The sequence below is a fragment of the Python bivittatus genome, unplaced genomic scaffold, assembly GCF_059951505.1.
Source record: "Python bivittatus isolate LINGU-HERP-01145 unplaced genomic scaffold, Pbiv_v1 ctg000350_np1212, whole genome shotgun sequence".
Lineage (NCBI taxonomy): Eukaryota > Metazoa > Chordata > Lepidosauria > Squamata > Pythonidae > Python > Python bivittatus.
In genome coordinates this window covers 5,440,452-5,455,657 of record NW_028277074.1, presented here as the reverse complement: position 1 = coordinate 5,455,657, position 15,206 = coordinate 5,440,452, and the positions used below count along the sequence as shown (strand labels likewise).

Here is a 15,206-nt window from a genome sequence, read left to right as displayed (position 1 = left end):
ACTGGGCAGAAGTGGAAAACTGTGCAGCAAGGCAAATTTTATTTTGCAGTTGAAGTTGAGATACTGTGTAGGGCAATCTGAGATATATGTACTAGAAATAAGTTACACTGACCTCTCCAGTATTTCCCCTTAGGTAACCGCATGGAGTACACTTCCCCAATCTGATGTCTTCCCAATATGTTGGACTTCAATTTGTGTTGGGTAGAGATTATGGCTGTTGAAGACTAATATAACTGGGCATATCAGCTTTGAAAAGGCTGGCATATAGGAACCCAATAAAATAAAATTAAGGATAGTACTCCTCTAAGCAATTAGGCTGAAGTGGATACAGTAAGCACCAAATCAGATCATGAGGGCAGATAAGATTGCTCAAGATGAATTGGTTTATTCCACAGCTGCTCCATTTCTGGTTCTTTGTGTTTGTGTGATGAGGTTTAGTAAAAGAGTCTATTAGGAAGAAATAGTATCTTGTGGCTACATAATCCTTTAATATTCGCCATTTCTCCTGATGCCATGCAGCCTATTTTGGAAAAAAAAAAACACCTTTTTTCTTTCCATGCAAGAATCACCATCTTTGGAGCATAGATATCTGCAGCAAAACTAGTTCCAACCTGACAGAAAGGATCCTGCTGCTGTTTTCTAGTGTTGCTTGTATTCTTTTTTAATAAAAAGAAACATTGAGAGGTTTCACTTGGAAGTGGCTGCAGAAGATGACATTTATCTTTCCCCCCCATGAGAGATTCATCCTCACTGGAGATGTGTTTTCTGATATTATTTGTTTATTTGACCCTCTCTCCCCATCCTGGGGTCCTCCTCTGCCCTTTCTTAGTCTGAGATGTCATTCTTCTGCTGGAGAATCCTAGGATTTAAAACCTTACCCTCAGAGGATATTTGGACTTAAATCAAAATAAAACCTCAGAGAAACTGCACATACAACAGCATCCATGGAAATTATCCTGTACCTTTGAAATCAAAGACATATTTGGCAGGCAGACAGTTGCAGGAACAACTAAAAGCATCCCCTCCCCCCCAAAAAAACCTAGTTCTGTTTGCATGCCATTATGTTCCCGGAGCTATGGGAAAGTCTACTTCTTGTTTGGCACCCATAGCCATTATTTTTATATATTAAATGATGTACACATGGAAACAAAATATATTATTTTAAAAGAGCGAGACTTAATTTGAATATATTAAAACATAGAATAGCCAATGTCCATATTTGAGATTCCTCTGAGTTTGAAATGGCCCTCCTGCCATTCTTTCCTCTGATTGGCCCTAATGTCACCCACCCATCACAGAAGCAATAAATCACGAGTTATTTATTGTCCTGAAAATTGAGTGATGCGTTAAATGCAGAAATGGCCCTAATTAACCTAATTTCTTTGTGAGTCCCACAAAGAGTGCCACAACTAAAGAGAACTGTAACAATTCAAAAATTTAAAATGTTCAGAAAATTCTTTTAAATCAATACTTCCTTTTTCCTTTTTGAATCAGACAGATAAGGAAGAAAACATAGAGGTTACACTATTTCTTACAGCAGTGGAAAACAATCTTAGGACTGGACAGACAAAAGAAACCTTTCTGACTTTCTCCTGATTCCATTCTGGGACCTGATTTGGTGGAGTGACATTTGGCAGAGCTGCAGAGGGAATAAACATAACTTGGCCTCTCTCCCTGTCTCTTTAAAGTCAGAGCTGTCTTCCCCAAGCTGGAGCCCTCCAGATATGTTTGATTACAATCCCCATAGCATGACCTTTTGCTGTGCTGGTGAGGAATTATGAGAGCTATAAATCAACATAGCTGGAAGTCACCAGATTGAGAAAGGCTGCTCACTTGTGACCTAAAAAGACAGTTTACAGAATACCAGGATTTACAAATAAAAACATCTGCAACATACAAAGGCAATTAATATTGTGCCAAAATGTAGAGGTTTCTCCACCCCACCCCACCCTTCTTTAAAGTATTTGTACAATCTGAGACATAGCAATTAAAAGATGGCTTACTACAAGTCTTATACCTCACCTATTGGATTATGGTTCTGCAATGTGGGCTTAACATTGCTTTAATACTTTAACATGTAAGTAGCCTCCTTTTTTGCTTGTTCAGTTCAAGAGAACAGATCTAGAAAACTATGGAAAAATACTAGAACAAAAGCCTTTACCAGAAAAAAGATGCAGTAAGAAGAGGAAGTAGAAAATTGAGAAATAGCAAGTAAGGCAATAAATAGGGTGCATAACTGATTCTCTCTTGCTCTTGCTCCTCTCCCCTCACTCCTGGAAAGGCAGTATCTGTTTAGTTTTGCGTCTAAATTTAAACCTTGATTGCTTTGTCTCCCTAAACACCCGCTCTCCCCACCCTCCCTTTCTCTCCTCCCCCTGCACACCCCCCCCCCAGTCTTTACTGCAGGCCACATAGGACTCTTGACTGTTTCTAAGCTGAGCTGGAACTTGGATTTTAACACTCCCGAGCAGTGTTTTTTTTTTTTTCTTTCCCCGCCTGTGTCAGAAGCCTTGAACAAACAGAGGAAATAAGGAAAAAAAAAAAAAAAAGAACGGGATGGGGGAAGAAATACTTCCCAAGACCATCCCACACCTGCACAACAGAGAGGTAAAAATATTTTACTTTTTCCTTTCTCTCTCTTCATTTAGCTCTGTGATGTTTTGGACCTTTGAAATAAAATAGTTGAACTTTAAACAGCTCAGATAACCAAGTCCATCAAGCTTGCACTTCAACAGCTTTCTCAGTAATGGATAATAATGTTTCTTTGGAGAATGAAATACCATTTTTGTTCTCCTCAGGGAATTGTGCACTTGAGCCAGGTTAATTTTTACTCAAAGCATCTGTGTGTCCATAAGAAAGTTCATATTTGATGTTAAATAATTCAAATTTAGTTTATCTGTTTCTGTTTTACTTGAGACTAATTATAATGTTTTGGGGAGAGAATTTGGAAATTCAGTTTTAAGCATTAAGATATTCACAAAGCTACTGCTCAGGTTTAAGTTTCCTTCTCTGACTCCAATGTTATATATATATATATTGTATTCTCAGTCCTCACATCATTGCCCTCAATTTCTTATCATTTTCTCTTGATTCATACACCCAATGCCTAGCAGGACTTCTTGTACATCATATCACCTCACAATGCACAAATCCAACATGCCATCAAAACAGTGGTGGTCAAGTTCTTTCTTATAGAATTGTGTAGATGTATAGATTCCAGGAAAAAGGTTACAACTCTGTACCTGTTATTTTAAAAACGCATTCTCACTTATGAGAACTTTAGTAATCTCAGAGAACAATGAAGAAAAAGTTTAATGCATTGCAATTCTGTCAGTAGGATTTAATGAGTAGGACTTTCTATGGATAGTGTCTTTTTCTTTTAATTACTGATTTGCAAGTATATCAATACATCATTAGATGGATAGTTTGGTGTTAAATAATTTAAGAGTTGATAATCTACTGAGCAGGACATAGAAATATGTCCATAGAAATACGAGAAGAACCCATAGAATAGGAGTGCTAGCAAATGCAAAATCTTGCTCTTGTTTTCATTTCAAGGCAGGAGGAAGAACATATTAGATCTTTATAGGCTAATGATCTCTTACTCAGGTAGTAGATCATATGTCACCCATCTTTGCTTCTAAATTCCCACTGTAAAATCTAAGTCTGGTACACGTTATGATAACTTCAATGAATAGGAGTCCATACATCTGATTTGTTTAGTAAGAAATGTATACATGTTGGAGGTCAGTTCTACACATCTTAGTTCACTATTGTTACATCTTTTGCAATGATGGCAAATCACAAAGCATTGGTGGCTGGTATGACTGCATATGCACACACATGGATGTACACACACACAGAGCAGCATGCTGGCAATTGACTAGCTACATTACTTGGAGAGTGGTTAATAGCTAGGCCGATGCTTTGCCATTTATCAAAGCTTTTGTTTAGATTTGTTATGTCTTTGAAAGCACTCATCTCCATTTTAGCTAGTGTTCTCATGATTTCAAAAAAGTAGAAAGAGGTGAACATATATATGATTATCCCATTCCCTGTTATTCAATTAATTTTGTAAAAGAACTAAAAGAAGCTAACATGCACCTTGATTTATTAAGTGGAAAAGCCTGTAATGCTTACTTTCTAAAATAGACTCTTCTTCCTAAGCATAAATATAAAATTCCCATCATACCACTATGCTGCAAAACATGAGTCCAAGTCTGATTACAGGATTAAGATGATCAAAATTAGTATTATTCAAGGAGAAAATAGTTGCAAATCAAATTGCTTACTGAAGCCTCGGATTTTGGTTTCTACTTAATCTTTTCCAACCCTTCAATGGTCTAGTTTACACATAATAATAAGTCATAATTTAGCTAGCTTGCTTTTTTGCTTAGTGTGATATTGTAAAACCCTCATTCTGGTTTAGTGTTGTGTACAAGTTAGGTCGTGATAGTCTGTTCAGCAAACCATTATTTTAAAAATCCTGGTTTCAGATTATGTGTGAACTCAGCCCTTATTTGCTAAGATAATGTAGTGTTATTCATTCAAGTATGTAAGCCTGTACCATCTCTAGATTAGTGCTTTGTATAAGCGTTTATGAATAGAAAAAATTGAACTTTGCTCAGTGCTTGTATAAACTAAACAGAACTTCCACTTTCAAAGTTCTGATGCTTTCGTAAGTTTAAAGGCAGTAGCAGATTTGGATCAGAAGATATTAATTTCCTTAGAGAATCGCATGCAGAAATCAGCTAGCATAGTTCATATACATCTGTGGGCCATATCAGAACAGTTCCGTGCCTTTTTACGGTACCATGATAGAATCATCTGATAAAAGAAATGTAGAGAACTCAAGATAGGTAAAAATTAATCAGGAAGAATTGATACATAATCTAAATTTCAGTTTTAGATTAGAAAATACCAGTATAATTTAGAGTAATGATCAGAAGTGTCAATACAAAGTAACAAGAAGTGGCAGTGAGAAAAGCAGCAGCATGCCATCACAATGCAAGGCTTATTAAGTCTCTTTCGTATGTACGTGAGGAAGAATGCCCCTGGGGGTGACATTTTGCATATTTCACTGTGTCGGTTCTTCCAGAAGACATTGGGTGATAACAGCCTAGAAACTAAGCAGGTTGGACTTGGTCAGAACTTGTATGGGAAACTGCTATGGTTACAGTCAGGATAGGATTTAGGAGCTCCTTTCTCCAGGATCCATTCCCCATTTTTATGATTGTTATGCCAATCTTCTAGAATTAGAACTCCCTCATAGATCTTTGTGGTGGTGTGACTTTGAAATAATGGAAGTTTTGATCATGTAACAGACAAACTACTTCTGATAAACTGGTGGTGAGATGCTGACCTATATAATTATCCAGGTGCATCAATAAAAAACAACTTCTTTACAGATTAGTCTTAACATGTATAAGCACAGAAACACTTTCTCTTCTCCTTATGCCAGCCATTTTAATTTGCTTTCATACAGCTACAAACTATTTTCTAGTGGACATGACTGGAGATAGTTACATTCTTCAGATATTTTATGTTTCCCAAAACTAACATTAAAGGGCAAGAAAGAAATCTGCAAATGGACTTTAAATATTTCCCATGAATCACCTTATAGAAGAAACATTGTTGATGCTGTCTTGTGTTATATAGATAGTTACAACAACAGAATTTGCAAAATAGACCAGACTGATGACTCATTTAGACCACTGTCCTGTCCACTGTATCTGTTCATTAACCACTATCTCAAATCAGTGAGCGCTAGAAAACGTCGTAAATTTAAAATTAAAATATACTTTATCTTAGTACATTTTAATTTTAAATTTACTAGAAAAAGGAGACAAGCAATTGTAAAATAATGAAACTAGTAATTAGCAGAGCGTGCCACTGTAAATTATGCAAGTTGATGTTGCCATTTGAGCTAAGTAGCCAAATGCAATCTATTATTTCTGAAATAGAAGGGAGTAAAGTGAATGGCAGAATATAGCCTCCTACTCAGGAAGGTAATAATGTTTTGGGGTTTGCTTTTAAGAATTAGGTTTCATTTTGGAAGATATAGAAAGAAAAATAAAACATCGGGGTGGAATAGTTATATTTTCTCATTAGACTAGCCAACTAACTGTGTGGTACTCTCTTTTGGCTATTTAGTAATTCTTTCTTCATTTGGCAGAACTGTCTCTGAATTGTAATCATGCTGCAATAAAGATAACATGGTAGATATCTCAAGGAATGGAGGATACTCATTCCAAACAAGATGAAGCTTAATGTTTACAACAGCTGTTGCTTTCTGTGGAAGGAAGGACATTGGTAATACTGTTTGTCCAGTGGAATTGAAATTGAGATAGTTCCACGGTCTGGATATTTCTAATTTTGTATCATTACTAGAGCTGTGTGAACCATTTGGAGAGGTGCTTCACAAAGCCACTAAAGTGGCTCCCTGAACCCAGGAAGGCACCATAACCTCTCAGAAAGCCAGCACAGTTATTTTAAAGGCCTTCCTGTATGGTCTGAAATTGCATATGCCTACACAGAAGATACTTCTACTATGACTGTCACCAAAGCAAAGCTGGAAACAAAAATCCCCTCATCCTAATTGCAGAGAAGATAAAAAGAAGGTATGCGTCCATTGAAGAGAAAAAGCAAACCTGACAAAATGCATGTCAATTTCATCCCTGTTAATTTGGTCTGGGCTACTGTGTGGGAGTTGAAGGGCTATCCAGACATTTTCTCTGAACTCAGAATACAGTATTCACTGATTTATTATTAGCTACGTTGACCCTTTAAAGGTAGAATTACATTCTATCTGTGAATCTCTGGATCAATATGGGATAATTATTACAGTGCCAGATTATAGTTGGAATCGCATAGTATATTAAACCATGGTTTATGTAACTATGTTTATTAAATACCGTTGACCAGGTTCACATGATATCCTAAATTATTACTCATGGTTAACAAACTGCAATACCTGTGACAAACTGTAAAACACTAAGCCAAATCAAACAAAACACATTTTTTTTTAAGGAGGGTAGGTGAACACTGTTTCTCAGTGGAGACAGCCAGCTCCTCATCCAACTAAAAAGCTGATTCTGTGACTGTAGGCCACGATCTAGTTGGCCTACTTTGAGGGTTTAAGTTGAACCTACTTTGTGAGGATAAAATAAGGAAGATTTACATTTCATATATAAGTGTAATCTCTATCCATTATTTCAACTAAAAATACATACAAACTTGTATAAACTCCAGGTCATTTTCATTTAACAGCAATATGCTTTTTTATATATATATGTATATATATATACACACACACACACAATATGTTGATATAGATACTATGGATATAGATTTATAACTCATGGAGGCAGCCCAAATCATCCATAAACCATTTGACCTTCTTGAGAATGCCCCAAAGTATTGGTCATCTAATATTTCTCAGTTATCTTTGTCCATCCTTAGCATTGTTACTCAGATTTGAATGTACTTTTTCCCAAGCAAGTATCTGTAAGATTGCAGCTCAAAACTGTTGTGATTAATACACCACACGTTAAAGGCCCTGTTTATATTTCACTTCCTAGAGGTATTTTATAGATTCTTTCAGGAGGAGATATAGCTCTACCAACAGAGTGAGATGACTCCCTCCCACTTTTCCATACTATTGCCACATGTGTGTGTGTGATTGTGTCAGGTCCCAGATTCCTTCTATTTCAGTTTGATTGCAGCAGGAGGAAGGCAGGATCTGGTGTGATTCTATGTGCCTAGTATTGGTGCAATAGGAATGCAGGAGAGGAGTTTAGATTCACTCCTGTTTGGAGGAGCCTCTAACTATTGTTTACTGTAGTTTCTTCTGTATAGGTAGCTTTATACCATAGCAAGCTTCAGGACCATTTTTTTCATAGTATTGATCATTAGCATTTATTTCCAGATATTGTATAGTTTCAAGTATGGAGGAAATATGAGAAAAACATATTGTTCAGATCTAAAATATTACTAATATAAAGACACATTTTATGCTGCTAGTTACTAAGAAACATACAGTACAAAAGACTCTCATTCTCATTCAGGAAATGCATGTTTTATATATATATCTAAGATACTGAGAAATGAAGTCTGTATATGATTTGTTGCCATGCTTCCTGCCAAGATTAAAATTGTACATCTTTTGCTATCATTTAAAAAACAAAAATAAAAATCTTTATTTACTGCTTATTTGGAGCATACAGATTTTTATTTTTGTTTTTTAAATGATAGCAGATGATGTGCAATTTTAATCGTGGCCACTATTCAAAAAATTTACAGAAACTGCTGCAGAAGCCATGTATCTTAAATTGTGCAGTAAACCATAATCACAATGTGAATGGCAAGACTCAATGCTGCTTAAGACTGTACTAATTTTGCTCTATTATATTATCATACAAGCATTACTTTTGTGAAGATGGTTAACCAATTCCTTAGACCATAACATGTCTTTTACCAATTATTAAGATGGTTAACATGTCTTTTTAGTCACTGTTGGCAGCTTCATCCAGGAAAAGGAAAGAACCAGCTTCTAAACGCTCTGACAGTCTTTACATTGTAATTCTTAAGAAGCTATGCTTTGTCCCTGAGCAAGATGTCTTGTGAATTTTTCTGTTTACAAAGCCCCAGTATATATTCTGTTATAGGTAAGGAATTCTGTAGAACCTAGAAAATGCATAGCTTCAACCTAGATTAATCATTTTACTAGAGGATCCTTGAATTCACATGTTTAAAGTGAAAGGCTAGCCTGGAGACCTTAGAACATAAATTCATAGAGGGTTATGAATCTTCTCGGCAACATCTTGCTGCAGCATAACAAGACCATTCTTGGAATTTCTTACTGGAAAAAATAAATACATTAAGAAAAGATATGTACTTACTGTTTCCTTTTAAAAAAGTGAGTCCTGTCTCTCTGTGCATTGGTGGCTGGCGGGACAGGGAATGTCTTTCATCCTATTTGAGTATCATGTCAAAATGAGATAATAGGACAATGTTTCCTTCTGTAGTAGATTCTGTGTGAGAGGCTTTCTATTTCTGCTTTTGCATAATGTTTTATAACCTGGGTTTGTATTGTTGCTTTCAGGAAAGCACAGAAGATTGTTCTCGTTAACATGTGCAAGTTTTTTTTCTTGTAATATGTATAGTATTACTATATATTGTAATATATATATATATAGCTTTATTGTGTATATTTGTATATGCACAGTTATCATGTATGAATTTGGTGTTGGTAATAAAGCATGGCGCATCCACTATATCCTGATAGTCAAGTAACCATCATGGCTTTGCACTGGCCTTGGCCATCTGTATCCAGAAACAAGGCAATATGAAATCAGGTTATTCTAACAGTGGGGCTGTGTGTAACCAGTGTTTAAGTGCGATAATAAACAAACAAATAAACAAATAGTGGCATTCACAATCCAGTTAAACTTGGCCCTCTCTTCCATCATCTAGAACAAACCATTTATTTATAAGATGCCAAAGCTCCAAACTTTAGTGGATACTTTGGTCTCTTACTAAAGAAGGTAATGTTAGATGTCATCTGGTCATTATAGGATAGTGTACAACTTTTTCTAAAAATATAAACAAAGATATTATTTCAGATAGCCAAATAATAGTTGCCTTGAAGACTAACAAGCAACACATTCACGAGTTGCTCGAATATATTATGGACGTTATAGGGTTCATATAGAAATATATTAAGTCTTGCTGAGGGTGGGTTTTTTGGTGTTTTGTTTTGTTTTGTTTTTTGTGCCTTTGAGTCAATGTTGACTCCTGGCAACTGCCTGGATAAGTCCCTGCAGTTTTCTTGGCAAGATTTCAGAAGTGGCTTGCCATTGCCTCCTTCCTAGGGCTGAGAGAGAGTGACTGGCCCAAGGTCACCTAGCTGGCTTCATGCCTAAAGCAGGATTAGAAGTCATGATCTCCCAGTTTCTAGCCTGGTGCCGTAACCACCACACTATAACATTCTGTTTTTTCAAATCTTCTGTTGCATTAGACCCTAAGCTAAAATTGCAGTCAGGTTGACACTTGACTCCTAGTAACTACTTGGATACTGTACAATTGCCAACAGCAAGAAGTGTTTTGCTATTGAATTTTCTGATATCCTGGTCTAGCTTCCAGCCCTAGGATTCCCTGATGGTCTCCCAAGTACTAATTTAACATTCAAGTTCAGCTACCTGTTCACAACATCATAACTTGCCAGTTTCTACTTGTCAATTCAAAAATAGAAAAAGACCGAGTTTTTCCTAATAAAAGTATTTTATTTCAGCAGTACAGATATGCATTCTTCAGTCATTTCCTTTAAATTTAAAGGAAATGCAATTTTAATTTAATTTAAATCCTTAAAATTAACACTTCATTATTAAAACTTTTTGAGTGCCAAAGATTATTGGGTGGTTAATGAATACCATTTTCCCATTCCTCTTTAATTACCTTTTGAATTCCAGTTGAAAATACAAGGAACCTCTGTAGAATATTGTTCTGTTAGCTGATATCCTGGGATACTTATTCAATAAATATTCAGACAGTATTTTCCATATCACATTGCCAACTATTGGCAACAGCTCTTAAAGGTTTGGTAGTGGTCTTCATCAGTTGTATTTAGAGATGCCAGAGACTAAACCTGTAACTTTCTACATGTGTCTAATAATGATGCTTATGTGACCCAAAATATTTCTCTTACATCTTGGCTATCTTAAGAACCTGTACAAAAATAGTGCTAATGCTGGCTGTTGAATTGCCATAATGATAATTTAATAAATTCGATAAACTCACCAATACGTCTAATACTTATGTTGTTTATTGTTTCTGAATTATTTTCAGGTTTCAACTTTGTAACGTTTGGAAAAATGTGCTTCTGAAATTTTTTTTTATTTCTTGGAACATTGCAGTGATCTTTGGCTGAGAGCACTATATATTTATTGTGTTATGCAGCAGGTGCTCTACAATTGAGCTATGCCTTTTTGGCAGGGTGCCCATCAGGCTTTGTAACCATGCTGACTTTCACATTGGCTACTGAGAAACATAGCTGTTGTCTTCAACATAGCTGTAGATTCATTTTTTCACTGCTAAGCACAACAGCGTAATGTCTAGCCTTCTCCTCCTTTTCCTTCTTACTCATCCATCATGACTGCCTTCTCCTTATTTATCCAGTAAACTGGACGGACCCTAGTTTCAAACTTTTATGTTCTATTTTTATATTTTATTTGCAGGAGGTTCTGTTTGAAGGACATGCAAATTTGAGTCAAGGTATTGGTTTGCATGTGGCTGTTTGGGTCTAAACTAATTCACCCCACTCAACCATGTTGTGCAACATAAGGGTGCAAGTGTTAACAGAACATTGACCTCTCTCCCTTTTGCTTAAAGACAGTCCTGCAAAAATGGGTGGTTCTAGGAATTCTGTCTCTCTGTTCCTTTTACATTTCACCCCTGCAGACCCACGGGGGTGGGGTGGGGGGCATGTGTTTAAAAATGAGAAGAAAGGGTGGCATAGGAAGATAAGGTCTTGTTTGCAGTAAATGGGAAGATTTAAAAAGATTTAATGGCTCCTGATTAATCACTGCCAGCATAGAGTCCAGGGTAGTAGCTGACTTGCTCAGTCATGTTATACAAACAGAGTCATAATTTTTAACACTGTTAGGCTATATCTGATCTGGAATTAAATGATGTGAGAATGTGTTTTTGCTCTGTTGTCTTAGGTGAAAATCTGTTTATAAGTATTCTAGTGATAGGCAAAAGATGTCCATCAGAAGTGACTGGTAGTCTTCTACTAAACCACAGTTTCTCTGATAATGTTATATAACAAGTTGTTAATCTTACAGGGGATGTACAGTGGTACAGTTAGGAAAATATTTTGTTGTAACAAAATATATAAATATTTGGAAATCTGTTGCAAGATATACAAAACATTCCTACATATGTCTCCTCAAAAATCACTCCTATTAAAACAACTGGATTTACTTCTAGGAAAAATGAACAAGATTACAACCTTAATCTACATTTCCAATGAACTCTATTTCTGATAATTTGTAAATAAATGTTACACATGTAAAGAGTTTTTGCTGCCACGGATATCAGGGCTCTAGACTGGGAAGTTCAAAACCTCCTGGGAGAAAGCAGGGGAAAATCTCAGATATAAGCCATTCTTCCCAGCTTGAACTGTTTCAGCAGTGTGAGTGTGCTTGCAATAACTCTCTCTCCCACACACATCAGTGATTCTACATATCTGAATTTATGTTGTACACAGCTAAGTCTTTCAAGAAGCTTCAGAGCATGTTATCCCTTCTAAACTAATCCAGATTTAGCCTTCACTCAAAAGTATCCTCATGAGAAAAAATTCTAACTGCAACTGGACATTTCTCTGGCCAAGTTCTATTTATGAATTTGTAGTTGTCACAGGAACTCTTGACACAGTGTAATGCTGTTCTACCCAGTCAGGCAAAGAGGTCATAGAAGCAAGGGGAGAAGAAATTCAATGGAAAGATCTTCTGAACAAAAAATATTGTTGGTTACTCAACCGGTATAGTTTGTTGCTTTTCAACAGAAAAACTGGTCAGTTGTTTTTATCTTCATGGCTTCCTGCAGTTCACAGATGTTTCCTGTAATTTGTCTGGGAGAAGCTATGCAGGGCAGTCTTGCATTTGCTTTGTTTGTAGCCAGAGCAAATTTTGTCTTTCACAACTTTGTGCTTTTCTTTCAGGCAGAAAATCACCATCATTTTACGTCCACATTTAAACAGTAGTTTTCACTGGCCCAGTTGGGTTACTGCATCTCATGCCTACCAGAACTGCAAGCAGATAGTCTTACATAGGTCCTAGAAAGAAAAGGAGCTTTGTTACATGAAGTCCTGAAACTCCATGTCTAATATTAATGTAATATTGAAAGAAAACTTTCTCTAAAGAGGAGCTGCCATATTGAATTTCATCCATCCCAGGCAAATGAATTTGTGGAATGTTTTTGAATATGGAATGATTATGTTTCTGTTAAGCCAGTGTCTATCCTAGGGTTGGCAATAATCCTGAAAAAAAGGATCTAGAATAAAATCCAGGTATTTTACTGATTTTCTGTTATATATATTTTAAGATGCAGTCTTAAAATACATATAACAGAAAACTACTTTTAAACAGGCTAATGCTGCAGATAGAAGAGGCAAATTTAGCAACCTATCTTTGAAAACCATGGCAATAAGTCCATACCAAATGTGGGCTTTGCTAACATGATCATGACTTAAATTCCATTTAATTCTGGTTTCTTCTAAAATGCACTGTTGCTTTCAGCCTTATCAGTTGTTCATCCTCATGGATGCTCTTCAATACTGTCAGATTACTTACAATTAATGCTAATCTTTGCTAGAGAAATTGCTTAAGAAATAGCTCCCCATCTTTTTGAAGACGTTTAGGATCTTGGCCAGGATTTGATATAGGGAAATGGCAGGATCAGACACCCTTCACAGTCTAGGTACCTGCAGAGGATTCACACTGCTGCCCCGGTCCTCTTGCTAATTATCTTGCCAGTAATTTTCCTTCCTAGAAGAAGTATGCCAGTACAATGAGCAGAAGGATCAAGAGATGCCATTATCTGTTCATTTGCTTTTCATTTCTTTTTTAACTGCAGCTAGAACTAGGCCACAGAGAGAAAGAGAGGAAATGGCCAATTGCAGCAAGAAAAGGGGGCCACTAAGGATATCTCGCTTACCTACCCACTCAGTCATTGCAAGAAAACCCTACCACAGGCATTGATCCCTGTCACCTATTGCCTTTCTCTCCGTTGAATTGAGATTGATTTTAACATTAATGTTGCCAATTTACAGATAATGGAAAATCCAAATCTTTATGTCACAAGTATTACCAGCTACAAGAGCAGGAATCTCTATGTTGTTACAATGAAGAAAAACACAGTCTATACCATTTCTTATCCCACTTCCTTCAAGAGAGAACTATATAGAACCACAGAGAAAGTTCACTGCTCTTTTAACTTCAGATATTTACAGCTACTTCTTAAATACCACTAGAAGGCTTACAGCAAATGTAAGGCCAATATAATTCAGCAGATTTTATTAGACTGCCCAGTGTCAAGAGGGGAAAACAAAGTTAAAGAAGGTTGCAAAAAAAAGGTTGCTCATTTTCTTTCCTTGGGAAAAGGAGATTAATGTAGCTAGAGCTGCAGCCATTTGTTTACTTATCTCTTAACATGTGTTGTTTCTTGAGCAAAGGGCCTAGCTTGCTCCCATGCTCTCAATCAGGACAGACATTGTGGAATTTCCTTCTATGGAAATAATCAACAGACCAAAGCAAGCTTCACACACCCACTTCCTGAGTAATTTCTGCTGTGTTTGACTTCATACTTTGACTTGTGAAGAGAAAGCAGTCTGAATAAAGGCTCTGATGGTTCACTGTCTTCCTTCTGTCTCAGGGCTGATCCTTTGATATACCATCAACTTTATTTGCTTCTTCCTTTTAATTATTAGAGCACCTGCTTCTTCTTTGAACTGAAATCATGTATTTGAGAACAATGACAACTTATTACCTTTTCTATTCTTTCACTCTTGGTAAAAGATGCTGCTTATTTTAGACAGACAGAAATCCTAAAGGACTGTCAAAATTTAGTTCTGATACAGCCAGGGTCTTCTGTCTATCATAGGAACAAGCTAATTTCTTAAGAGCATCTCCCCCTGAAATCACAGATGCAACTGGATGAACCATTTCTTCTGCAGTAGTAATAGTACTTGTTATAAATTAAATGTAAAAAGAACCATTACTATGATTGTCAGCATGATTAGACTTATGATGCTAGTTAGTTGGTACAGCAACAGGTGGGCAGTTCGTTCACCTCTGATATTAGGTATTATATTGCAAATATAATAATGTAAACCTATTCTGTATGGTGCTTAAGCTGGCTGTTTAAGCATCATCCCAGCAAAGAGAAATGGATCGTCAAAAAGAACAAAATTGCACCCAGAGTTGCATAACATTTCTAACTGCAAATGTATGTGTTTAGAAACATAGTGATAAATGTTGGCTGTAATTTAGATATGTCTCACCATAGTGAGGAAGACTATGACAAGAGGGCATCTGTCCTATGGATGCAAATTTTTGTTGAGCAATTCAAAGCTTCAGTTCTTCCTTGGAATGGACAGGTCTTAAAAGGAAGGACATGTTCAACATTTGTGACTCTTGGTGTCCTTT

At 36.4% G+C, this 15,206-nt stretch overlaps 1 protein-coding gene across 2 annotated transcripts in view; it reads left to right on the top strand.

Annotated features, from left to right (window-relative positions):
• The window catches only part of RCSD1 (RCSD domain containing 1), a 54,127-nt gene that overhangs the window by 6,117 nt on the left and 32,804 nt on the right, over positions 1 to 15,206 (top strand). The window contains exon 1 of one of the 2 annotated variants that reach the window (XM_088144526.1): positions 2,412 to 2,607. The exons of the other annotated variant lie outside the window; for it this stretch is intronic. Within the exon in view, the coding sequence (XP_088000652.1) occupies positions 2,557 to 2,607 (51 nt within the window). The 5' untranslated portion in view covers positions 2,412 to 2,556. Of the gene's footprint in view, positions 1 to 2,411; positions 2,608 to 15,206 lie in introns of those variants that run through there. 2 annotated transcript variants of the gene reach the window in all.